Raw genomic sequence first — 23,732 nt, 5'->3', positions numbered from 1 at the left:
ATCCCAGCACTCTGGGAGGCCGAGACGGGCGGATCACGAGGTCGGGAGATCAAGACCTTCCTAGCTAACATGGTGAAACCCCGTCTCTACTAAAAAATACAAAAAATTAGCCAGGCGTAGTGGCGGGTGCCTGTAGTCCCAGCTACTCAGGAGGCTGAGGCAGGAGAATGGCATGAACCTAGGAGGCAGAGGTTGCAGTGAGCCGAGATCGCGCCACTGCACTCCAGCCTGGGAGAAAGAGCAAGACTGCATCTCAAAAAAAAGAAAAAAAGAGAGAAAAGGAAATATCCTACTGGGGGGAACAAAAGTATACTGGGCCCTCTGAGCACTTACCAACATGCAGCCAGGTTTTCGTTTTTTTGTTGTATTATCTCCATATCCTCTTCCTGCCCCACCTATCACCTTAGATTATCTAAAACAATTCCAGATGCTGGAATGTGCCTCTATACAATAAAGACCTTTTTTAAAAAATTACACCTAACAAATTTAGCAGTAATTTCATGTATTTCTTTTTTGTTTGTTTGTGTTTTATTTATTTATTTATTTATTTAATTAATTTTTTTTTTTTTTTTTTTGAGATGGAGTCTCACTCTGTTGCCCAGGCTGGAGTGCAGTGGCACCATCTCGGCTCAGTACAACCTCCACCTCCCGGTTCAAGCGATTCTCCTGCTTCAGCCTCAGCCTCCCGAGAGGCTGGAAGTACAGACATGTGCCACCATGCCCAGCTAATGTTTGTATTTTTTGGTAGAGACAGGGTTTCCCCATGTTGGCCAGGCTGGTCTCAACTCCTGACCTCAAGTGATCTGCCTGCGTGGGCCTCCCAAAGTACTGGGATTACAGGCTTGAGCCACCACACCTGACCTTAACAGTATTTTCTTTTTCTTTCTTTCTTTTTCTTTTTTTTTTTTTTGTGAGATGGAGTCTCGCTCTATTGCCAGGCTGGAGTGCATTGGCGCGATCTCAGCTCACTGCAACCTCTGCCTCCCAGGTTCAAGCGATTCTCCTGCCTCAGCCTCCCAAGTAGCTGGGACTACCGGCACGTGCCACCATGCTCAGCTAATTTTTATATTTTTAGTAGACACGGGGTTTCGCTGTGTTGTTCAGGATGGTCTCGATCTCTTGACCTCGTGATCCATCCGCCACGGCCTCCCAAAGTGCTGGGGTTAACAGACATGAGCCACTGCGCCCAGCCAACAATAATTTCTTAGTGTCAACTATCTAGTCTGGGTTCACGCCTATAATCATAACACTTTGGGAGGCTGAGGTGGGACGATCACTTGAGGCCAGGAGTTCAAGACCAGCCTAGCCAACACAGTGAGACCCCCATGTCTGCATCTCTGCACAAAGGAAAAAAAAAAAATAGTGCAGTTGTAACCCCAGCTATTTTCAGACTGAGGTGGGAGGATCACTTGAGCCCAGGAAGCTGAAGCTACAGGGAGCCATGATTGTGCCACTGCACTCCAGCCTGGGCAACAGAGGGAGACCTCATCTCTTTTTTTTTTTTTTAACAGTTGTTCATCAGAATTCTCCTATTAGGCAGGGTATGGTGACTCACGCCTGTAATCCCAGCACTTTGGGAGGCCAAGGCAGGCGGATCACCAGGTGGGAGTTCAAGACCAGCCTGAACCAAGCTGAAGTTCAAGACCAGCCTGATCAACAGGGAGAAACACTGTCTCTACTAAAAATACAAAATTAGCTGGGCGTGGTGGCGCATGCCTGTAATCCCAGCTACTCAGGAGGCTGAGGCAGGAGAATCGCTTGAATCCGGGAGGCAGAGGTTGCGGTGAGCTGAGATTGCAGCATTGTACTCAGCCTGGGCAACAAGAATGAAGCTCCGTCTCAACAAAAAAAGAATTCTCCTATTGCATTTGATTGATGTATCTCTCGAGGCTCTTATTTTTTTTTCCTTTGAGACAGAGTCTCGCTCTGTTACCCAGGCTGAAGTGCAGTGGCATAATCTCGGCTCACTGCAACCTCCACCTCCTGGGTTCAAATGATTCTCCTGTGTCAGCCTCCTGATTAGCTGGGACTACAGGCGTGCAGCACCATGCCTGGCTAAATTTCGTGTTTTTCGTAGAGATGGGGTTTCACCATGCTTCCCAGGCTGGTCGTGAACTCCCGACCTCAGGTGATCTGCCCGCCACAGCCTCCCAAAGTGCTGGGATTACAGACATAAGCCACCACGCCTCGCCTTTTCCTTGCAGTTTATTTTGGAAAAAAACCAGGTTACCTGTCCTTGGAATTTCCCACTTCCTGGCTTTAGCTGGCGGCATCCCCATGGTGTTCTTTAGCCTGTTGCTCCACCAGTGGTATTTTCTGTAAACTAGAGTCAAAGATCGAAGCTTGCTCAAGCCCCAATGTGATGTCTTTCGGCCGCAGCTCTCCTAGGTATGCATCTGCAAAAAGGCACTGCGTGCCTGGTGTCCCTCTGTAAGTGACACTAAAGGCGAGCATAGGCTTCAGACAGCGGCACCTGGCATCACCACACGTCCCCTTCAGCCCTGTTTCACAGCCAAGCAGCCACTGCTAGGCACTGCCTAGATCCATCATTTCATGACAGCTTGCAGACGAGTGCCATCTTCATTCTGTCGTTCCTTCTTCACGTATTGGTTGGAATGCTTCTAAAAAGAGCTTTCTTTCAGTAACCGTTCAGTTACCCTGAGGTATAATTTGTACAGAGAAGGCAAGATAAAAACAGTTTTCAGAATAGTGAGTTGGTCCCTAGCAACCTCCAGAAGTGACCAATGAGAGAGATGCACCATGTTCCCAGCTCTGGAAGCAGTGCACAGAGGACAGCCGAGGCCTTGGCCTCATAGAGTGAGGCCCCAGTGGGTCAGGGGAGACAAACAGTAAACAAGTAAATGAATGAGATGATTTCAGATCACAGAGTGGGGAGGCAGGAGAGCATAGCGGGGGAGGCAGGCTCTGCAGTAAGGCAGGCTGTCTAGGTTTGAAGCCCAGCTCTTCCCCTTGTTACCTGCAACCCTAGGGAAGTGGCCTCACCACCCTGTGCCTGGTTTCCTCATTTGTAAAACAAGGACAAGAACGTCCTTTCCACAAGAGCATTTGTGAAGTTGAAGAGATCCAACTTGTAAAGCACATAGGACAGGCCAGACCCAGTGAATGGCTTTGACTGTGGAGTGCTGGTGGCTCTCAGCACTTTTGGAGGCCAAGGCCAGAGGATCACTTGAGCCCAGCAGTTTGAGACCAGCCTAGGCAACATAGCAAGACCTCACCACTACAACAATTTTTTTTTTTTTTTTTGAGACAGAGTTTTACTCTTGTTGCCCAGACTACAGTGCAGTGGCATGATCTTAGCTCACTGAAAGCTCCACCTCCTGGGTGCAAGCAATTCTTCTGCCTCATCCTCCTGAGTAGCTGAGACTACAGGCATGCACTACCACACCCAGCTAATTTTTGTATCTTTAGCAGAGACAGAGTTTCACCATGTTGGCCAGGCTGGTCTCAAACTCCTGACCTCATGTGATCCGCCCATCTTGACCTCCCAAAGTGCTGGGATTACAGTGTGAGCCAGCACACCCAGCCCAAATTTTTAAAAATTCGCTAGGTGTGATGGCACATGCATGTAGTCTCAGCTACTCAGGATGAGGTAGGAGGCTGAGACTGCAGTAAGCCATGATCACACCACTGCACTGAAGCTTTCTCAAAAAAAAAAAAAAAAAAAAAAAAAAACAACCACACTCGGTGGCTCACACCTGTAATCCCAGCACTTTGGGAGGCCAAGGCGGGCGGATCACAAGGTCAGGAGTTCGAGACCAGCCTGGCCAATATGGTGAAACCCTGTCTCTACTAAAAATACAAAAATTAGCCGGGCACGGTGGCGCACGCCTGTAATCCCAGCTACTCGGGAGACTGAGGCAGGAGAATCACTTGAACCCAGGAGGCGGAGGTTGCAGTGAGCTGATTGCGCCACTACACTCCAGCCTGGGTGACAGAGCGAGACTCCATTTCAGGGAAAAAAAAAAAGGGACAGTACTTGGCCTATAGGAGGCGCTTGAGAGACACTGGTGCTGAGGTACTGGATGTGAGGACTGTAAAGGGCACATAACCCACATTGGACAGGGTGGTCTGGGAAGGCCCGAAGGTGAGAGCAAAGGCCCTTGGCTCAGAGACAGACCAGGAAGAGGGCCTGCGTGGCTGCAGAAGATTGAGCCAAGAGGAGGACACAAGATGGGGTGACGATGAGTACCGTATTCACAGATGACCTTGCTGGGCTCACACCAGGGCTGGTGTGATCTCTGCTTTCTAGATGAGAAAACCGAGGCCCAGGGCAAACAAATCACTTTGCCGTGTTGCACAGCTAGTAAGCAGCAAAGAAAATTCAAATCCAGATTGGCCTGTCTCCATTATACTGTGCGGTCTCCGAAAGCCATCACGGGCTATTAATACACGGGCATGCGAGTGATTTCCCCACCCTCACCTTCCTGAGTCGTGCTTGCTCTCTCTTCACTTGGTGGGGGACAGTTCTGGGCAGGCCTAAACCCTGAACCTGAGGGTGTGGCCACCCCTACCCACACCCCGGATGGCTCAGCCTCAGGACTCCAGTCACACCCCAGGTATCTCCCGTTCCCAGCCCTCTTCCCCTGCTGCCTTCCTCCTCTGCCCGGAGCCAAAGCACAGCCACACCTGCTCAGATCTCTGCAGGGGCAAGTCAAGGCCAGATAACCCCACAGGCGAATGCCCTGGTGACTACGCCTCTCGGGGAAGGACACGCATCCTTCTCCACACACTCCCATGGGTGCACACGATAAGCCAGCTCGCCCGTCGCATGACTGCCACCCCAAACATGCAGGTAGGGCCAAATGAAACGCAAAGAAAAGTCTGCGGTTCTCCAGCTTTGGGGAGACAGGGCCAGGGAGAGTACAACCAGACAGACGAGTCCTCCCTGCCCTGTTCCGGGGGAAGACCTTCCCTCCTGCTCCCTTTGCAAGGCGGCTGCTGAAACAGGATCTCCCATTTGCAGGGGTGGGCGTGGGTCAGGACTTGGGTGGTTTTTGTTGTTTTTCAAATGCGGAGGTGTGTAGCTGACCTCATTTGCAGGGCTGATAACCCTGGCTCTGGGCTCTCTCCAGCCTCTTGATGCAACCCTGGCTCAAATGTCTGTTGCAGTGAACTCTGAGGGGAGCAGTGAGGACGGGGCAGAAGTGCCATCACTGCTACCAGCCAGGCTGCATGGCTTGCACGCCGACCCCATGCTCTCCCTCTCAGACACGGAGGAGAATGCACAGTGTCTTCCTCCCACCCCCGGGCCACAAGGCTGAAGTTTTGTTTGTTATGTTTTGTTTTGTTTTTCTTCTTTTTTTAGACGAAGTTTCACTCTCCTTGCCCAGGCTGGAGTGCAGTGGTGCTATTTCAGCTCACTGCAACCTCAGCCTCCCGGGTTCAAGCAATTCTCCTGCCTCGACCTCCCAACTGACTGGGATTACAAAAGCCCACCACCATACCCAACTAATTTTTGTATTTTAGTAGAGATGGTATTTCTCCATGTTGACCAGGCTGGTCTCAAACTCTAGACCTCAAGCGATCCACCTGCCTCAGCCTCCCCAAGTGCTGGGATTACAGCCATCAGCCCCTGCACCCGGCCAATATATTGTTCATTGAGAATAGAAAAAAAAAAAAGCAAGATACTATACAGAAGTATAACGTGCTAGTCTTTGTATTACTATTTTATTTTATTTATTTAATTTTTTTTTTTTTTTTTTTTGAGACGGAGTCTCGCTCTGTTGCCCAGGCTGGAGTACAGTGGCGCGATCTCGGCTCACTGCAAGCTCCACCCCCCGGGTTCACGCCATTCTCCTGCCTCAGCCTCCCGTGTAGCTGGGATTACAGGCGCCCGCCACCATGCCCGGCTAATTTTTTTTTGTATTTTTAGTAGAGACGAAGTTTCACCGTTTTAGCCAGGATGGGCTCGATCTCCTGACCTCGTGATCCGCCCGTGTCAGCCTCCCAAAGTGCTGGGATTACAGGCGTGAGCCACCGCGCCCGGCCTATTTAATTTTTTTGAGATAGTCTCACTCTGTTGCCCAGGCTAGAATGCAGTGGTGTGATCATGGCTCACTGCATCCTTGATCTGCCAGGCTCAAGTGATCCTCCCTCTTCTGTCTCCCAAGCAACTGGGACCATAGGCATGTGCCACCATGCCCAGATAATTTTTTAAAATTTTTTTGTAGAAACAGGGCCTCCCTATGTTGCCTAGGCTGGGGTCGAACTCCTAGGCTCAAGTAATCCTTCCACCCTAGCCTCCCAAAGTACTAGGATTATAGGCATGAGCCACTGTGCCTGGACTTTGTTACTATTTTAAATAATATTTTGCTTTCCTGCATAAGATATTTCTGAAAGAATGCGTAAGACACTGGGAGCAGTGATTGCTTCCGGTAGTTGAAACTGGAGGATGGGAGTGGGAAACAGGGATGCGTCTTATGTCATTTTAATCCTTAAAAACAATTCAAGGGTCCAACGCGGTGGCTCATGCCTCTAATCCCAACACTTTGGGAGGCCGAGGCAGGTGGATCACCTGAGATCAGGAGTTCGAGACGAGCCTAGACAACATGGTGAAACCCAGTGTCTACTAAAAATACAAAAATCAGCCGGGTGTGGTGGCGGGCCTGTAATCCCAGCTACTCAGGAGGCTGAGGCAGGAGAATCACTTGAACCTGGGAGGTGGAGACTGCAGTGAGCCAAGACCGTGCCACTGCACAACAACAAGGGTGACAGAGCAAGACTCCATCTCAAAAAAAAATTTTTTTTTAATCAATACATGAAGCAGGCCTTCTCAAATGCTACTGTGTATCAACATCATCACAGGCAGCTCAGTCAAATGCAGATCCTTGGGCCCTGCCTCAGTGGAGATTCTGTTACATGTAATCTGGGGTAAGGTCCAGGAACCTTCATTATTTGCTGAGCTCTTGATGATTTAGATGATGGTCATTTTCAGATCCCTGGGGAGGGCGAGAGCCGGGAGGAGCTGGAGCAGAATCTTTTCCAGAGCCCCAAGGTGGTTTGGCTGGATTTCAGAAAGCGGAAGCGAGGCTTTTTCTTGTTTGTGGGAAAAGCAGGCCGACTGTCCTTAGAATCAGCCGGAGTAGGCAACCGCATCAGCTCTGAGTTGTTAAGCACTTGGCACGTGCAGACTCTGCTAACGCTCAGAGAATGCTCACAGCCAGCCCCATCTTACAGATTAGGAAACTGGGGCTCTGAGAAGAGAATTCCTCACCCAAACCCATATAGGTGATAACGGGGCTAGAATCTGAACCAGCCATCTGGCCCCGCAGCCCTGGCTCTGTACTGCTCCATGCTGCATGCTGCCTTCATTTTTTTTTTCTTTTTTTGAGATGGAGTCTTGCTCTGTTGTCCAGGCTAGAGTGCAGTGGCATGATCTTGGCTCACTGCAACCTCCGCCTCCCAGGTTCAAGCAATCCTCCTGCCTCAGCCTCCCTGGTAGCTGGGATTATAGGCACATGCCACCATGCCTGGCTAATTTTTGTATTTTTAGTAGAGATGGGGTTTCACCATGTTGGCCAGGCTGGTCTTGAACTCCTGACTTCAGGTGATCCACCCACCTCTGTCTCAAAAAAAAAAAAAAAAAAAAGGACTTAGTGTGGTGGCTCACGCCTGTAATCCCAGCACTTTGGGAGGCCAAGGAAGATGGATTACTTGAGGTCAGGTGTTCGACACCAGCCTGGACAACATGGTGAAATGCCATTTCTACTAAAAATACAAAAATTAGCTGGGTATGGTGGCACGCGCCTGTAGTCCTAGCTACCCAGGAGGCTAAGGCACAGGAATCGTTGCAGTAAGCCGAGATCTCACCATTGCACTCCAGCCTGGGTGACAGAGCAAGACTCCATCTCAAAAATAACAAACAACTGATGCTCGTTATCTCTCGTTGGCCCTGCCTAGAGCACAGGACAATTCTGTGCTAGTCATCGTGTCGGGGTGGGGGCTTGGAGAAAACTTCTGATTGGTCAGACCTGGGTCACATGCTCATACCTGGAGCCAAGAAGTGGGGTCAGCCCCACCCAGAGCCCATGTTAACAAAGACCTGTTATCAGGAGAGGGGGTAAGGGGGGAGACACCAGGCAGGCAGGAATGGCAGGTGTGCACTGCCCACAGACAGTACCTGTCCCCACCTCTGCCCAGGCCTGGCATGTCTACAGGCTCTGTTAGACATTCATATTGTTATTGTTCCTCACCTGGTGCCTGGTGAGACATTGGCAGCTGCCAATCCAAAGAGGCAGCCAGAAGACACTGCCAAGGGTCAGTTCCAGCCATGGTGCTACCGAGGGGTGCAGTGTGTCAGGCCCTGGGTGCCAGAGCGCATCCACCTGTGTCTTAGTCTGTTTTGTGCATCTTTGACAGAATACATGAGATCGGATAACTGATAACAGAAATACATTTCTCACAGTTGTGGGGGCTGCAGGTTCAAGATCTTTCTGCTTCCATGATGGTGCCTTGAACCCTGTGACCTCTGGAGGACAGGAACGCCATGTCCAAACACAGCAGAAGAGTGGAAGAGAGAGAGAGCCCACTCCCGCAAGCCCTTTCTATAGCAGCATTCATCCATTCATGAGGGCTCTGCCCTAAGCTCCTCCCACCAGGCCCCACCTCCCAACAGTGGCATTGGGGGTTAAGTTTCCATCACATGACTTTTGGGGGAACCCACATCCAGACCATAGCAGCCTCCGAACCACCATATCCACCAGACCTTTTGCTGGATGGCCATGAACTGGGTGGCTCCAGGGAAATCGGGAGACCCTCAGAGGATCAGCTTGATGGGTGCATGGGAGCTTCCAGGCTGAAGGCTCCTCTGAGCTCAGCTCTCACAGCTGCCGGAAGGTGGATTTCATGAGCACAGCTCAGGGACCCCTCCCGTGTGGCGCTGCAGTGGCAGTGGAGAATGCCAGCCCAGCCGGCGGATCTCCCTACCTCAAGCCAGGAGCACCGCGGTGCATGTGCCAGCCTGGTCTAGCGGGAGTCATAGGCCTCTCTGCATCTATTTCAAGGTTGTGGATTTCAGGGCTTTTTTTTTTTTTTTTAAACCACCCTGCAAAGTAGGTCACCTGCTCCTCTTCCAGCTGCCTTTAAGATTCTTTGGAACAAGGCAGTTACTGTCCTTTGATTCTGAGGACATCTGCCTTTCTGGCCCTGAGGACCGCTAAGGGGGGCCAGGCAGGTCCGTGGAGGACACTGGCAGCCATGTGGTCTGGGTCAGGTAGAAGCGAGGGGAGGGAACAGAGAGAGTGGGAGGAGGGGAGAGGAGGTGAGGTGGAAAGGGCCAAGCAGTCAGAGCCCCTGTGTTGGGTCCCATCCTGGTTGAAGACTCTGAGCTGGTAAGTTTCAGACCATTTTAAGGGGTATTCACTCGACTTTTAAAATAGACCATCCCCAGCCAGGCGCAGTGGCTCATTCCTGTAATCCCAGCATTTTGGGAGGCCGAGGCAGGTGGATCACCTGAGGTCAGGAGTTCAAGACCAGCCTGGCCAACATGGTGAAACTCTTTCTCTACTAAAAATATAAAACTTAGCCAGAACCCGCTTGAACCCGGGAGGCAGAGGTTGCAGTGAGCCAAGATCGTGCCAGTGTACTCCAGCCTGGGTGACAGAGCAAGATTCTGTCTCAAAAAAAAAAAAAAAAAATAGGCCATCCCGGTTTGTATTGGGCCAGGAGAACCCAGCCTAGACAGCAGGCCCACATGTTGGTGGGCTGGGGTCTTTCTGAATAACGCAGTTTTTCTCCCCAGGGGTTGGCCGGAGACCTATGACATGAATACCTCGGAGCCCAAGACGGAGCAGGAGAGCATCACTCCTGGGGGCCGGCCCCCATACCGCAGCAATGCGCCCTGGCAGTGGAGCGGGCCCGCATCCCATAACTCTCTACCAACCTCCAAGTGGGCCACTCCAACCACCCCCGGCCACGCCCAGTCCCTGAGCCGGCCCCTGAAGCAGACCCCCATAGTCCCCTTCCGGGAGTCCCAGCCACTGCACAGCAAGAGGTAAGCACTTGGGGGGGGGGGGGGGGGGGCAAGCACTTCCCAATCCCCACCAGCCCACACCTGTCCTCCACCCCTCCCTCTCCACACTATTTCCTCCATCCTCTTTATCGCCTCAGGCTTTCGACCTTCCTTCTTATCCTTACGGCTCCCTCCCTCCTTCCCTTCAGCTTTCACCATAGGCCTCTTGTTTGGGACCCAGTGCTGGGGAGCTCAGCATCTGAATTAGAAATTCAGTATACTAAGTAGACGATTAGCTCTGCTTTTTTAGGCTGGGCACAGTGGCTCATGCCTGTAATCCCAACATTGTGGGAGGTCAAGGCAGGAGCATTGCTTGAGGCCAGGAGTTAGAGAGCCTGGGCAACATAGCAGAACCCTGACTCTACAAAAAACATTTATTAAAAATTAGCCAGGCGTGATGCACACCTGTGGTCCCAGCCACCCAAGAGGCTGAGGTGGGAGGATGGCTTGAGCCCAGGAGTTGGAGGCTGCAGTGAGCTGTGATTGCACCACCGCACCCCAGACTGAGCAATACTTCATCTCTGAAGAAAAAAAAATCTCTGTTATTTTTAAGGTGAAGGGACTGATAAGCACAAAATTTAGGACAGTGATTTCTTCCTGGAGGAGGCAGGGAAATGGAAGTGGGGAAGCCCATGGATAGATGTTATCACCACCGTTCTAGCCCCGGGGTTGGGTGGTACCTTCAGGGAGTTAGTTTTATGATGATGACAAATATAACTTACAGATACTCTTTTGAAGATATTATATATTAAAAGATAAAAAGAAAATTTTCCCCAAAAATGAAGGAATCCAACTTGCAGAGGGACATCTTGTCCCTGGGGGGCAGAGGCGAGAACGGTCTTGGGCAGCCTGCAAAAGCTGTGGGTTGGGGGCAGCTGCAGTGGATCCGGGAAGAGGGGGCAGAGGGGCATCCCAGCTTCTCTCACCCTGTGCTCAGCATCCTCCACTTCATCCCGAGCAGTGGACAGCAGAAGGGATGTGGCTGGGCAGGGGAAAGATCTGTCGGTCCGTCCGTCCATCCGTCCATCCGTCCATCCTCCCAGGGCAGGGGTACCCTCCCACTCACCCTCTGCCTCCTTCCTCCCCTTGTCTCCTTGCAGGCCTGTCAGCTTCCCAGAAACCCCTTACACAGTATCACCAGCAGGGGCCGACAGAGTCCCTCCCTACCGACAGCCTTCTGGGAGCTTCTCCACCCCGGGCTCGGCCACCTACGTGAGATACAAGCCATCCCCAGAAAGGTCAGCCTCTCTCCATTCTTTCCATGTTAAGGGATCTGATGAAAACTGTGGCTCCTTCTTCCCCAGGAAATGCACACCCCCACAATTTTATTTGCCATTTTATGGTGTTTCTGGACCCCTGAAGGTCCTCAGAGGACTCAGCCCCATGGGGTGGTTATGTCTCATGTTTTGGAGCGAAACTGGGCCGGGCTGGGCGGGACCCATCGTTGGCTTTCCTTGCAGCAGAATTGTGGTTGCTGTTCTCTTGACACCTGTTGAGGAAGAGCGTCCACCATCCAGCACGGCCACACATCTAACTCTCTCCAGCCCTAAGTCCCTACAACCCGGCTGCCAGCATTACCCAGTTTTCGAGATCTTTCAGGCTTCAGTCCTGCCCGCTTGTGTCCGTCTGCAACCTGGCAGCCTGAGAGATCTCCCCAAACCTTCCATGACTCCCCAGTGTCCTCAGGATAAACCTGGCATTCAAGGCCCTTCAGGCTCTGGCTCTGGCCCTGGCCGAGCTTACTCCCCAGCCGCCTTCAGCCCTCAAGCCCTCTGTTCTTCCTCCGCCCCCAGGCCCCTGGGGCAGCCACATCAATCCCAGTCCTTGGGCCTGAGCTATGGGCCTCTTCCTGTGAGTGTCCCCTTCCTCCTCCTCCCTGCAGTGGTCCTCCTCCTGAGCATCTGTGTCACCCATCCCGCCTCCTTTCCCTGCTTTCTTGCCCAGGCCACCACAGTGGGCTTCCAGCCTTCATCTCACCTCCTCTGGTCTACCCTCCACTTAACAGCCAGAGGGATCTTTCTGTGTCTTTTTTTTTTTTTTTTTTTTTTTTTTTTTGAGACCACTCTGTTGCCCAGGCTAGAGTATAGTGGCATGATCTTGGCTGACTGCAACCTCTGCCTCCCAGGTTCAAGTGATTCTCCTGCCTCAGCCTCCTGAGTAGCTGGGACTACAGGCTCCCACCACCACGCCCAGCTAATTTTTGTATTTTTAGTAGAGACAGAGTTGCACCATGTTGGCCAGACTGGTCTCAAACTCCTGACCTCAAGTGATCCGCCCACCTCAGCTTCCCAAAGTTCTGGGATTACAAGTGTGAGCGCCCATGCCCGGCCAGATCTTTCTATATCTGAACATGCCTGTCCCCTGCTCCAAACCCTCTCACCACTCCCAGAGCCCTCAGGACACAGCTTTGGCCCCTCCCTGTGGCCACCAAGGCCCCTGGCACCCTGCGAGTCTTGTGCAGTGCCACACATCAGCCACACTGGCCACTCCCAGCTTCCTAGGGGGACTGTCTGCATTTCACAGCCTTGATGGTATTCCTTCCTTGGCCTGAATGTGCTTCACACTCCTCACCCCCACTCCCCCTGTCCTACCAACTCGAGCTTCTGTGCCCCTCTCCAGAACGCTTCTCTGGAGCTCCCTCTTGAGGCAAGGCACTGCCCCCCAATTCCCTGTGTATTTCCTGACCGTGGCCTTGAGCACTCTCCATCTTTATTAGCCAGCTAAGAGTGTGCGTGCTTGCGCACGTGCATGTGTATGCACCTGTAAGAGAGCGAGAAAGAGAGAGCGTAAGGGTGCTCTTCAAGACCTCCCATCACATAGTACAGAGTTCGACACATGGCTGATCTTTGGTATATATTAGATGAAAGGATGGAGTGAGCGGGTTTGTTAAAAATGAAACCACCTACCTTAAGACCAGGAATCAGGCCACCAAACCAGTGGTTCTCAGTCTTTAGCAGGCATTGGAATCATCCAGAGGAGGACTTGTTAAAATACAGATTACTGGGCCTGAGCCCCGAATTTCTGGCCTGGTAGGTTCAGGGTGCTGCACCAGAGACCATTCTCTGAGAGTTGCCACACTCATCCATTGTTAGATTCTAAGCTTCTTGTTCAACTGGGGAAACATACCCACTGTTTCTTCTTCTAGTAGCCACACCATTCAGCTTTCATTCAGCAAAGGGTCTCAAGAGCTTTCTGGCGTGCCAGGAGGAGTATCTGAGATACTCAGTTACGAGGGGGTTCTGTAGTCAGCCCTTGCTGATCGTGATGTAGAGGATGGTAAAAACCACGTGCACTCTGATGAGCACTCTAATAGAGGAAGAGGGAACACAGCCCAGCCCTGGAGGTTTAGGCTGGCTGCCTGGAGGAGGTGACATCTGAACAGAATTTTGAGGGACTAATAGGAGTTTGCCACAGAGAGGAGAAAAAAAGTCATTCCAAACAGAGCAAAGGCCACAGACATGAACAAGCAGGACGCTGTAAAACACAGGAGAATCGGAGAGGAATCTGGTGTGTGTGGGGCACGGGGTGTGGGGGCACCCAGGCGACAGCAGGGGCTGAGGTTGGAAATGGCAGTTAGAGCAACTTGCCAGTAACAAAGGTGGTGGCAGTGGTGTTACCGAAAGCTCTTGGGAACTGTTTTGTTTTTGTTTTTGTTTTAACTTTTTATTTTGTAATAATTATTGAGTCACAGGAAGTTGCCAAAAAAAAAAACATACAGGTGGCCAGGCACAGTGGCTCATGCCTGTAATCCCTGCACTTTGGGAGGCCAAGGTGGGTGGATCATCTGAGGTCAGGAGTTCGAGACCAGCCTGGCCAACATGATGAGACTCCGTGTCTACTAAAAATACAAAAAAATTAGCTGGGTGTGGTGGCATGCGCCTGTAATCCCAGCTACTCAGGAAACTGAGGCGAGAGAATCGCTTGAACCCGGTAGGTGGAGGTTGCAGTGAGCCAAGATTATGCCACTGCACTCTAGCCTGGGCAACAAGAGCAAAAACTCCATCTCAAAAAAAAAAAAAAAAAAAAAAACATACAGGGAGGTCTTGTGAACCTGAACCCTTCACGCAGCCTCCCCTATTGTTAACATCTTGTATGGTTATAACGCAATATCAAAGCAGGAGGTTGACATGGGTACAGGCCTACAGCTTATTCAGAATTCACCAGTTATGCATGCACTCATTTGTGTGTGTGTGTCTGTAGCTGTGCGCAATTTTATCACACGTGAAGTCTTGTGTAACCATCACGGGGTGCCTCGCGCTGTCCTTTTATAGCCACACCCATCTCCATCTCCTCCCCCTATGCCTAACCCCTAGCATTCACCATTCATCTGTTCTGAGGCTCTTTTTTTTTTTTTTGGAGACACAGTCTCACTCTGTCAGCCAGGCTGGAGTGCAATGGCACGATCATAGCTCACTGAAGCCTCACTCTCCTGGGCACAAGCAGTCCTCCCATCTCAGCCTTGCAAGTAGCTAGGACTGCAGGCATGCACCACCACACCCAGCCAATTTTTTTTTTCTTTCATAGAGACAAGGTCCCCCTGTGTTGCCGAGACTGGTCTTGAAGTCCTTGCCTCAAGCCATCCTCCCACCTGGACATCCCAAAGTGCTAGGATTACAGGCGTGAGCCACCGCACCCAGCCTGTCTTCTTTAATTGTTGTTATTTCATGATGAATGTTAGATAAAAGACATTGGATGTACGCATGCTTCAGAGGTTGTCTTTTTCACTCAGCAGAATATCCGTAAGGTTCATCCATGTTATCGCGAGTCTCTAGTTCATTCATTATGCTGTTTGTTCCGTGGTCTGGATATACCACAGTTTAACCACTCACCCTATACCACAGTTTAACCACTCACCCATCAAAAGACATTTGGGGGAGTGCATATTCAGGACACTTTGAATCTATGCTCCTGAGTTGAAATAAAGTTTTTTAAAATATTAAAAATATATTTTTAAAAAAATTTAAAAAGAAAGACATTTGGGTAGTTTCCGAGTTTTGGCTATTATAAATATTCATGTGGTGAACATGTACATTCAGGCATACAGGTTTCTGCATGAAAATAAGTTTTCATTTCTCTGGGATAAATGCCCAGGAGTACAATTGCTTACCGTATGGTAAGTCCATTTTTAGTTTGAAAAGGAACTGCCAAACTGTTTTCCAGAGTGTCTGTATCATTTTACATTCCCACCAGCAGAGCGTGAGTGATCTGGGTCTCCACATCCTCACATTTGGCGTTGTCACTGTTTCTCATTTTAGCTATTTTGATAGGTGTGCAACAATATCTCACTGTGATTTTAATGTGCATGTTCCTAATGGCTAAGGATGTTGAACACCTTTTCATGCCTTATTTGCCAATCCTGTATCCTCTTCATTGAAGTGCCTGTGCGTGTCTTTTGTGCGTCTTCTAATTGGATGCAATGGTGTTCAGTGTCTGAGAGTTCTTTGGACGTTCTAAATACAAGTCCTTTGTCAGATATGCGATTTGCAAATGTTTCCTCCCAGCCTTTAGTTTGTCTTTTTTACAGGGTCTTTCACAGAACAAAAGTTTTTTGTTTTATTTTTTATGTTTATGCATTTATTTATTTATTTTTTGAGACGGACTCTTGCTCTGTTGCCCAGGCCAGAGTGCAGGGTGCCATCTCGGCTCACTGCAACTTCTGCCTCCCAGGTTCAAGCGATTCTCATGCCTCAACCTCCCATGAAGCTGGGATTACAGGTACGCACAACCCTCCCAGCTAGTTTTTATATTTTTAGTAGAGACAGGGTTTCGCCATGTTGGCCAGGCTGGTCTCAAACTCCTGGGCTAAAGTGATCCTCCTGCCTTGGCCTCCCAAAGTGCTGGGATTACGGGCATGAGCCACCATACCCGGCCTAAGTTTTTTATTTTGATAAGGCCCAAATTATCTTTTTTTTTGTTTTGTTTTTTAATTTTATGGATCAGGTTTTTGGTGTTGTCTAAGAACTCTGCTTAGTGCTGGGTCCTGAAGATTTTCTCGTGTTTTTTTCTGGAAGTTTTACTGTTTTACATTTAAGCCCATGATCCATTTTGAGTTTTTTGTATAAGGTGAGAGGTTTAGGTTGACGTTCCTTGATTGCCTATGGTTATCTGATTTACTCCAGCGCTATTTATTGAAAAGGTTACCCCCACTCCACTGTACTGCTTTTGTTCCTTAAGGCAAAAACTGCTTTTGTTCCTTAAGGCAAAAATGGGGGAGTGCAGAATTAATTGGATATCCTTGTGTGGATCTGTTTCTGAGTTCCATTGATCTCTATGCGTGATTTCAGAGACTCCTCTCAGCAACTCCTTGAGGTGGGTAGTTTAATTACCCTCATTTTACGGAGGGAAAACTATAGCTCAGTGAGGTGAATTCACTTGGCTAAGGTCACTCTTCCAGGATGTAACAGAGCCAAGATGAGAACCCAGGACTATGGTTCCAGAGGACTCACCCTGACATAGCACTTTGGGAGGCTGAGGTGGGAGGATTGCTTGGGCCCGGGCTGTCAAGGCTTCAGTGAGCCAGGTGTGCAACATTGCACTCCAGCCTGGGTGACAGACTGAGACTCTGTCCCAAAATAATTAATTAATTAAGAGGGAAGGGGCTGGGCTCGGTGGCTCAAGCCTGTAATCCTAGCACTTTGGGAGGCCGAGGTGGGTGGATCACGAGGTCAGGAGTTTGAGACCAGCCTGGCCAAGATGGTGAAACCCCATCTCTACTAAAAATATAAAAGTTAGCCTGGGCGCGGTGGCAGGTGCCTGTAGTCCCAGCTACTCAGGAGGCTGAGGCAGGAGAATCACTTGAACCCGGGAGGCGGAGGTTGCAGTGAGCTGAGATCGTGCCACTGCACTCTAGCCTGGGTGACAGAACAAGACTCTGTCTCAAAAAAAAAAAAAAAGGGAAGGAACTGGATCACTTGCCCACCCCTCAACCCCTGGCAAGGTTACATTGCACCCCTGTGGCTGTGTTAACTGTCAGGATTTACTCAAGTCACGTTGACAGAGGGCTGGCTGCCAGAGTGGAATCTGGGCAAGCAGGAACAGAGAAGGTGATGACTGCTGGGGTGGCAGCCAACAAGGCTACATCATCTGACCATTATTTTGCCCAGGCGTCCTGTCATTTACCTGTCTATTGTTCCATCGGTTGGTGTGTGAGACTGACAGAGCAGGCGGGAGCTCTGCCCGGCGTGGCTCCTGCCCACAGTGCTGTCTGTCTTGGTGCTTTCCTCTGTGGCCAAAAGGGAAGCTCAAGCCAGCATCCCATAGCCCAACCCTGCTCCCTGTGAGGTGCCTCCCCAGAGTTAGTACCTCCAGCTTCTGCCTGGAGACACCTGAAACCACAGCTAGTCAGCTCCTCCCAAAACCCCAAACCCTTTATCTATAAAGTGAGTTATCTTCCAAAAAGAGATAATTACTTTAAAATTACTCAGATGAGGTTAAAGACAGCAATTTGATCTTCTGTACTGCCAGAGATGTTTCCCCAGAGCTCTGTGTGATGAGATGCTGGATGTCCCGATTTCCAATCAGTTTGACCAAAATTGGACAGTGATAGACATGGTCCCGGATGGGATATGTTCAGCATCCCAATGAATGGCCAACACAGGTCAGTTTGCATTTGGGATGATAAAAAGTCTTGTTAGTTGGGTGGGGCACAGTGGCTCACACCTATAATCCCAGCACTTTGGGAGGCCGAGGTGGGCAGTTGCAAGGAGATCACTTGAGGAGTTTGAGACCAGCCTGGCCAATATGGTGAAACCTCATCTCTACTAAAAATACAAAAATTAGCTTGGCATCTTGGCGCGTGCCTGTCTTCCCTTGGGAGGCTGAGGCAAGAGAATATCGCTTGAACGCTGGAAGTGGAAGTTCACGTCACTGCTGCACTCCAGCCTAAGCAATAGGTCAAGACTCCGTCTCAAAAAAACAAAAAAAGTCTTGTTAGCAAGAGAAGTCATGGTTGGATAAAGTACAGGTTGTCTGATTGGGGAGAGTAGCTGAGAGATGAAACAAGGTCAAATATGCCCAACGAAAGAGAAGGGTCTATCTGTTACAATTAGGTTTAGCTGCAGAGTATACAAAATAGTAGTTCTGACAAGATTGTTTCTTTCCCCACATTGACAGGAAACCAGGCCCCTCCTCCTTGATGGTATCGCTGTCCTTGGCCTTTTGCCTCCTGGTTCAAGGTGGCTTTTCAAGCTGTAGCCTTGAGGAGGTGGTGAGGCAAAGGCACCCGCAGCACACTGGTGAGGAGGCTTCGAAGCTGGAAGTCACATGTGGTGCCTCCACTTTTATCTCATTGGCCAGAGCTGCAAGGGATCCTGGGACATGTAGTCTGGTGATCCAGTCTCATTGCTGCCCCAGATACAGTTGGGATTCTGTTACCAAGGAGGAAGGAGAGGCTAGTCATAGGAGGCAGCCTGCAGCGTCTGCCACTCAGACTTTCCGCTCTCCCCGGGCTCATCCTAGCCATTTTTCCTGAGTGCTGAGGATTTCACAGCGACTTTTTGGGAAAACTGAGTAAGTGCATCAACACTTCGATCTCCAGTAAGGATGGAGCCACATTTTACCAGGCAGCTAGCCAGGTGTGAAGTCAGCTAGTAAGGTGAAGATTGCTTATAGTCAGAGTTGCTTTTGTAAAATCCCTTTGATTACTGGAAACTGGGCCCTCAGACTTTGAGAAAAGTAAGAATTCACGTTTTGTACATCCTGCGTTTGGGCTCTGTCTTCCTTTCCTGGAAGTGTCAGAGGTCAAGGTCTGGTTAAGGGCAAGGAGGATGGTGTGTTTTTTCCTGGCAAGTGAATAAAGTTGAGTTTTCAGAGAGTGCCGTGCTCCTTGAAACACCCCTCTACTGTGCTCAGGGCGTTGAAGCCAGGGGGTTAGACTGTCTCTGTAGGGACAGTCCTGGCTTTGAGCTGGTAGGATGACCCTGAATAAGTCAATTACTTCCTCTTTGGCATCTTGGGGGATCCCAGTTTATCACCTCATCTCCCCCTGCCAGATCCTCCCAAGGTGAAAGTACAGGTGCCAGGAGACAACCAGGGAATTGCAATATCAACGCTTTTTTTTTTGTTTTGTGTTTTTTTGAAATGGACTCTCACTCTGTCATCCAGGCTGGAGCACAGTGATGCAATCTTGGCTCATTGCAACCTGCAACCTCCCCGTCCCGGGTTCAAGTGATTCTCCTGCCTCAGCCTCCCAAGTAGCTGGGACGTCACCGGCACACACCACCACACCTGGCTAATTTTTGTATTTTTAGTAGAGATGAGGTTTTGCCATATTGGCCAGGCTAGTCTCGAACTCCTGAGCTCTAGTGATCCGCCTACCTCGGCCTCCCAAAGTGCTAGGATTACAGGCGTGAGCCACCACGCCTGGCTAATATCAACATTACTAATGGAGGCTCAGTAACTCCCCCAGAGCACAGGGCCTGTGTCAGTGAGGTACTTCTGGCTGAAGCAACCAAACTTTGGCTCAAACATTGTAGGAATTTGTTATCTCACAGAAAAGGAAATTCAGGAGCAGGGCAGGTTCCAGGGAGGGTGAACCCAGCTTCTTGACCACATTATCAAGGGCCAGATTCCTTCTGCCTCCTCTCTTCCATCATCAGAGTGGGCCTCACCTGCAGGCTGGTAGCAAGAGGGCAGCAGCAGCTTGTGATGTTAAATCTGGACCCAACAGCATCTGGAGGGCAAAGAGAGGCCATCTTTTCTTGTCATCCCTCTTAGGAGCAAGGAGATTTCCCAGAAGCCTCTGGGCAGACTTACCCCGTTTCAGTCAGACGGTGCTGGGTAACAGACACCTGAAAGTCTCTGTGGCTTAAATCAGCAAAGTTTATTTCTCAACCCCCTCCTTAGTTCCACTGCTGGTTGGCAGGGACCTCGCAGGACCCAGGCTCCCCAGGCAGCCAGCAACTCCAAGTCACTTCCCTGATTGCTCAGCTACGAGCGCTGGTCACATTCAGCCAGTCTCAAGGGACCCGGAAGTGTGTCCTGCCACCTGCTTGGAAGTGGAGAACTGGAAATGTTTTGTGGGCGTCTTAATAACTCTGACCTCCCTTCATGTCTCATCAGCCAAAATTGTGTCACAGGCCTGTCTCTGAACCAACCTGAGGCAGGGAGAAGACTTTCTACCACGACCAACTGTGATCCAGGGAGGACTGGACATTAGGAAGTGTCTACAAGATTCACCCCATGGTTGTAGACAGGGCCGCTGGGGCTTGGTGTGGTGGCTCACACATGTAGTCCCAGCACTTTGGGAAGCTGAAGTAGGCAGATCACTGGGGCCCAGGAGTTTGAGATCAGCCTGGGCAACATAGTGAAACCCATCTCTACAAAAAATACTAAAAATTAGCCAGGCATGGTAACATGCACCTATAGTACCAGCTACTCAGGAGGCTGAGGTGGGAGGATCGCTTAAGCTGGGAGGCAGAGGTTGCAGTGAGCTGAGATTGTGCCACTGCACTCCAGCCTGGTTGACAGAGTGAGACCCCGTCTCAAAAAAAAAAAAAGAAAAGAAAGAATGCCACTGGGACATGAGGGCACAGTGAGAGCCTTCTACCACCACCTCCCTTAAATCCTAGCCTTGCCTGTGAGTGTGTGAAGCCGGCCTCCAAGAGGACCTCTGTCTAGGGGATAACTTTATTCCATCCACTCCCCAACCCTATGAGGTAGAAAATGTTACCTCGTGAGCTGGCCATGGTAGAACAGACAGAGTTCTAGCCCATCATCCAGGTGTCCCAAGTTACCATGTGTCAGGAGTCAGCCCATGGCTAAACACTGGGCATGACAGGGCATCCTTCAGTCCTGAGAAGGGCTTACTGTTATTGCCTCTTGACAGCTAAGGAAACTGAGGCTCGGGGCTAGGAAGTGGCTGCATCTGTCTAAGCAAGAGGCCATGGTGAGGTTTGAAGCCCCAGTTGCCCAACTCAGGGCCTGCTGCACCCATGAGTGCTTCCCTAGCCTGCTGTCTCCGTCAGAGAGCAAGGCAGCCCGAGATAGGCCTGGGGCAGTAGCTGCTGGGGACATTCACCCCATGTCACAGCCAGAAAACAGGACCCCTGAGAGGAGCCCAGGGGTAGGGCTGTCGGCCCAAGCGGCCTCTGCCCCCTCCTTCCCCGAGGAACCCGCCTTGCCCCACCACCACCAGCTTCCTGGCAGGCTTCCCAGGCGAGACTCTCATCCCGGACCCGCAGCTAATAGCACGTTTCCAGGCTTACTCATCCAGCCTTGCTAACAGCTTTCTCTCTCTCATCCACGGCGGAGCCTCCCGTGTGTCTAAAACCCCACTGGCGAGCAAGGCTGAGGCTCAGGTGGTTTTGGACACAGGCTGGTCTTTCACCCTGGGCACTTCTCCTCTCTTCCCCTGCAGGTACACGGCTGCCCCACACCCCTTGCTATCTCTTGATCCCCACTTCAGCCACGATGGGACGTCCAGCGGCGACTCCTCTTCCGGCGGCCTGACAAGCCAGGAGAGCACCATGGAACGCCAGAAGCCAGGTAGGGCCCCCACCAGCTGCTGTGCCCACTCACCCACCTCACTCCACAGGACCTTTTACTTAGAGCTTGACAGGCGACACTCCCCCTCCTGCCAGTGACAGATAAAACACGAAAGAAAGCTGTAAGCGCCACGTGTAAGACTAGAGAGGGCACCCAGGAGAGCAGCAGAACCAGGGAGCGAGATCCTTATCTGTCCAGACAGGGCATCGGCAGGTTGCGTCTGCTCCCGCTGATAAGGCTGGAGCCGGTGTGCAGCTGTGTGACACAGAGCTGGGAGCCACCAGGGAAGGTAGCTGAAAAAGATTAAACATGGTGCTCTCAGGAGCAGGACTGACTGTGTCGTGTGGCTTTTCGTTACATAAACCCTCCTATGTTGTTTTCAACTTTTATGGACATACAGCACATGTTAAGAACCCACATGGCCAGGTGCAGGGACTCACGCCTATAATCCCAGCACTTTGGGAGGCCAAGGTGGGAGGATCATCTGAGGTCAGCAGTTCGAGACCAGCCTGGCCAACATGGTGAAACCCTATCTCTACTGAAAATACAAAAACTACCCGGGCATGGTGGCACGTGTTTGTAGTCCCGGCTACTCGGGAGGCTGAGGCAGGAGAATCGCTTGAACCTGGGAGGCGGAGGTTGCAGTGAGCCGAGATCGTGCCACTGCACTCCAGCCTGGGTGACAAAGCAAGACTTTCTCATAAAAAAGAGGCCAGGCCAAGGCAGGTGGATCATTTGATTTGAGGTCAGGAGTTCGAGGCTAGCCTGACCAACAAGGTGAAACCCTGTCTCTACTAAAAATACAAAAATTAGCCAGGTGTGGTGGTACATGCCTGTAATCCCAGCTACTGGGGAGGCTGAGGCAGGAGAATTGCTTGAACCTAGGAGGCCAAGGTTGCATTGAGCCGAGATTGATGCACTCCAGCCTGAGCGACAGAGCAAGACTCTGTCTCAAAAAAAGAAAAGAGGGCTGGGCGCGGTGGCTCAAGCCTGTAATCCCAGCACTTTGGGAGGCCGAGACGGGCGGATCACGAGGTCAGGAGATCGAGACCATCCTGGCTAACCCAGTGAAACCCCGTCTCTACTAAAAAATACAAAAAACTAGCCAGGCGAGGTGGCGGGCGCCTGTAGTCCCAGCTACTCGGGAGGCTGAGGCAGGAGAATGGCATAAACCCGGGAGGCGGAGCTTGCAGTGAGCTGAGATCCGGCCACTGCACTCCAGCCTGGGCGACAGAGCGAGACTCCGTCTCAAAAAAAAAAAAAAAGAAAGAGCCCACGTGATGAGTGCACAGCCTGATAATCTATTGCAGAGTGGACACACCCAGGCGGAAACAAAACATGGCTAGCCTCCCCAAACACCCATTCCCCTCCCAGTTAGTATCCCCAAAGGAACCCTGTCCTACTTCTCATAGGCTGAGCTTTGCCTGGTTTTGAATTTCATAGAATACAGAATCACACTGTGTCTATTTTGTGTTTGTGTGTCTGGTTTCTGTCACTCAGTGTCACATTGGTGACAGCCAGCCCTGTGAATGCACAGTGTATCGCAGTATCTGAGCGGTATCCCCGGTTGTCTGAATGAGCTACAATGTATTGCCACATCCTGGTGTTGATAGACATTTGGGTTGTTTACAGTTGGGACTGCCTAGAGCAGTGTTGCTGGGAACATTCTTGTGCCTGTCTTTTGATGAACATATGCTCACATTTCTGTAGGGTATACACCTAGGAGTGAAATTTCTAGGTCATATGTTTAACTTTTTTATTTTATTTTGTTTTATTATTGTTTATTTTTTTGAGACAGAGTCTCACTCTGTTGCCCAAGCTGGAGTGCGGTGGCTCAATCTCAGCTCACTGCAACCTCCACCTCCCAGGCTCAAGCAGTTCTCCTGCCTCAGCCTCCCAAGTAGCTGGAACCACAGGCATGCGCCGCCACTCCCGGCTAATTTTGTATTTTTAGTAGAGACAGGGTTTCAACATGTTGCCCAGGCTGGTCTTGAACTCCTGACCTCAAGTGATCCACCCGCCTCAGCCTCCCAAAGTGCTGAGATTACAGGTGTGAACCACCGCACAGGGCCAGTATGTTTAACTTTGTAAGAAGGTGCCAAACTGTTTCCCAAAATGACAAAGCATCTTATACTCTGTCCAGCAACATGTGAGAGTTCTAGTTGCTCCACGCCCTCACCAGCCTCTGTGTTTCATTTATTCCAGTGGGCAAGTGGTC

General features: G+C 50.7%; 1 protein-coding gene and 1 long non-coding RNA gene across 7 annotated transcripts in view; one reads left to right on the top strand and one right to left on the bottom strand.

The window, feature by feature from the left end:
• SIPA1L3 (signal induced proliferation associated 1 like 3) overlaps positions 1–22,071 on the top strand; it is a 249,459-nt gene extending 227,388 nt beyond the window's left edge. For 4 of the 5 annotated variants that reach the window (XM_031934741.1, XM_031934743.1, XM_031934742.1 and 1 more), the window contains 3 exons: positions 9,761–10,012; positions 11,131–11,268; positions 21,387–22,071. In XM_031934741.1, coding sequence (XP_031790601.1) covers positions 9,761–10,012; positions 11,131–11,268; positions 21,387–21,612 — 616 coding nt within the window. In that variant the 3' untranslated portion in view covers positions 21,613–22,071. Of the gene's footprint in view, positions 1–9,760; positions 10,013–11,130; positions 11,269–14,554; positions 15,566–21,386 lie in introns of those variants that run through there. The other variant, XM_026449153.2, reaches the window with a different exon arrangement.
• LOC111554083 lies at positions 18,410–21,663 on the bottom strand. Of its 2 annotated transcripts, XR_002735142.2 has the most exons (3): positions 21,552–21,663; positions 19,520–19,700; positions 18,410–18,810 (listed from the first exon to the last, which is right to left on the bottom strand). It is a non-coding gene; the product is annotated as an uncharacterized LOC111554083 (long non-coding RNA). The 2 variants fall into 2 exon arrangements; XR_002735141.2 differs by lacking the exon at positions 18,410–18,810 and having other exon boundaries at positions 19,491–19,700.
• Positions 22,072–23,732: the final 1,661 nt, after the last annotated feature.

This window comes from Piliocolobus tephrosceles, chromosome 21 (genome assembly GCF_002776525.5).
Source record: "Piliocolobus tephrosceles isolate RC106 chromosome 21, ASM277652v3, whole genome shotgun sequence".
NCBI classification, from domain to species: Eukaryota; Metazoa; Chordata; class Mammalia; order Primates; family Cercopithecidae; genus Piliocolobus; species Piliocolobus tephrosceles.
The sequence above is the reverse complement of the archived record's forward strand: the minus strand, read 5'-3'. Positions and strand labels throughout refer to the sequence as shown.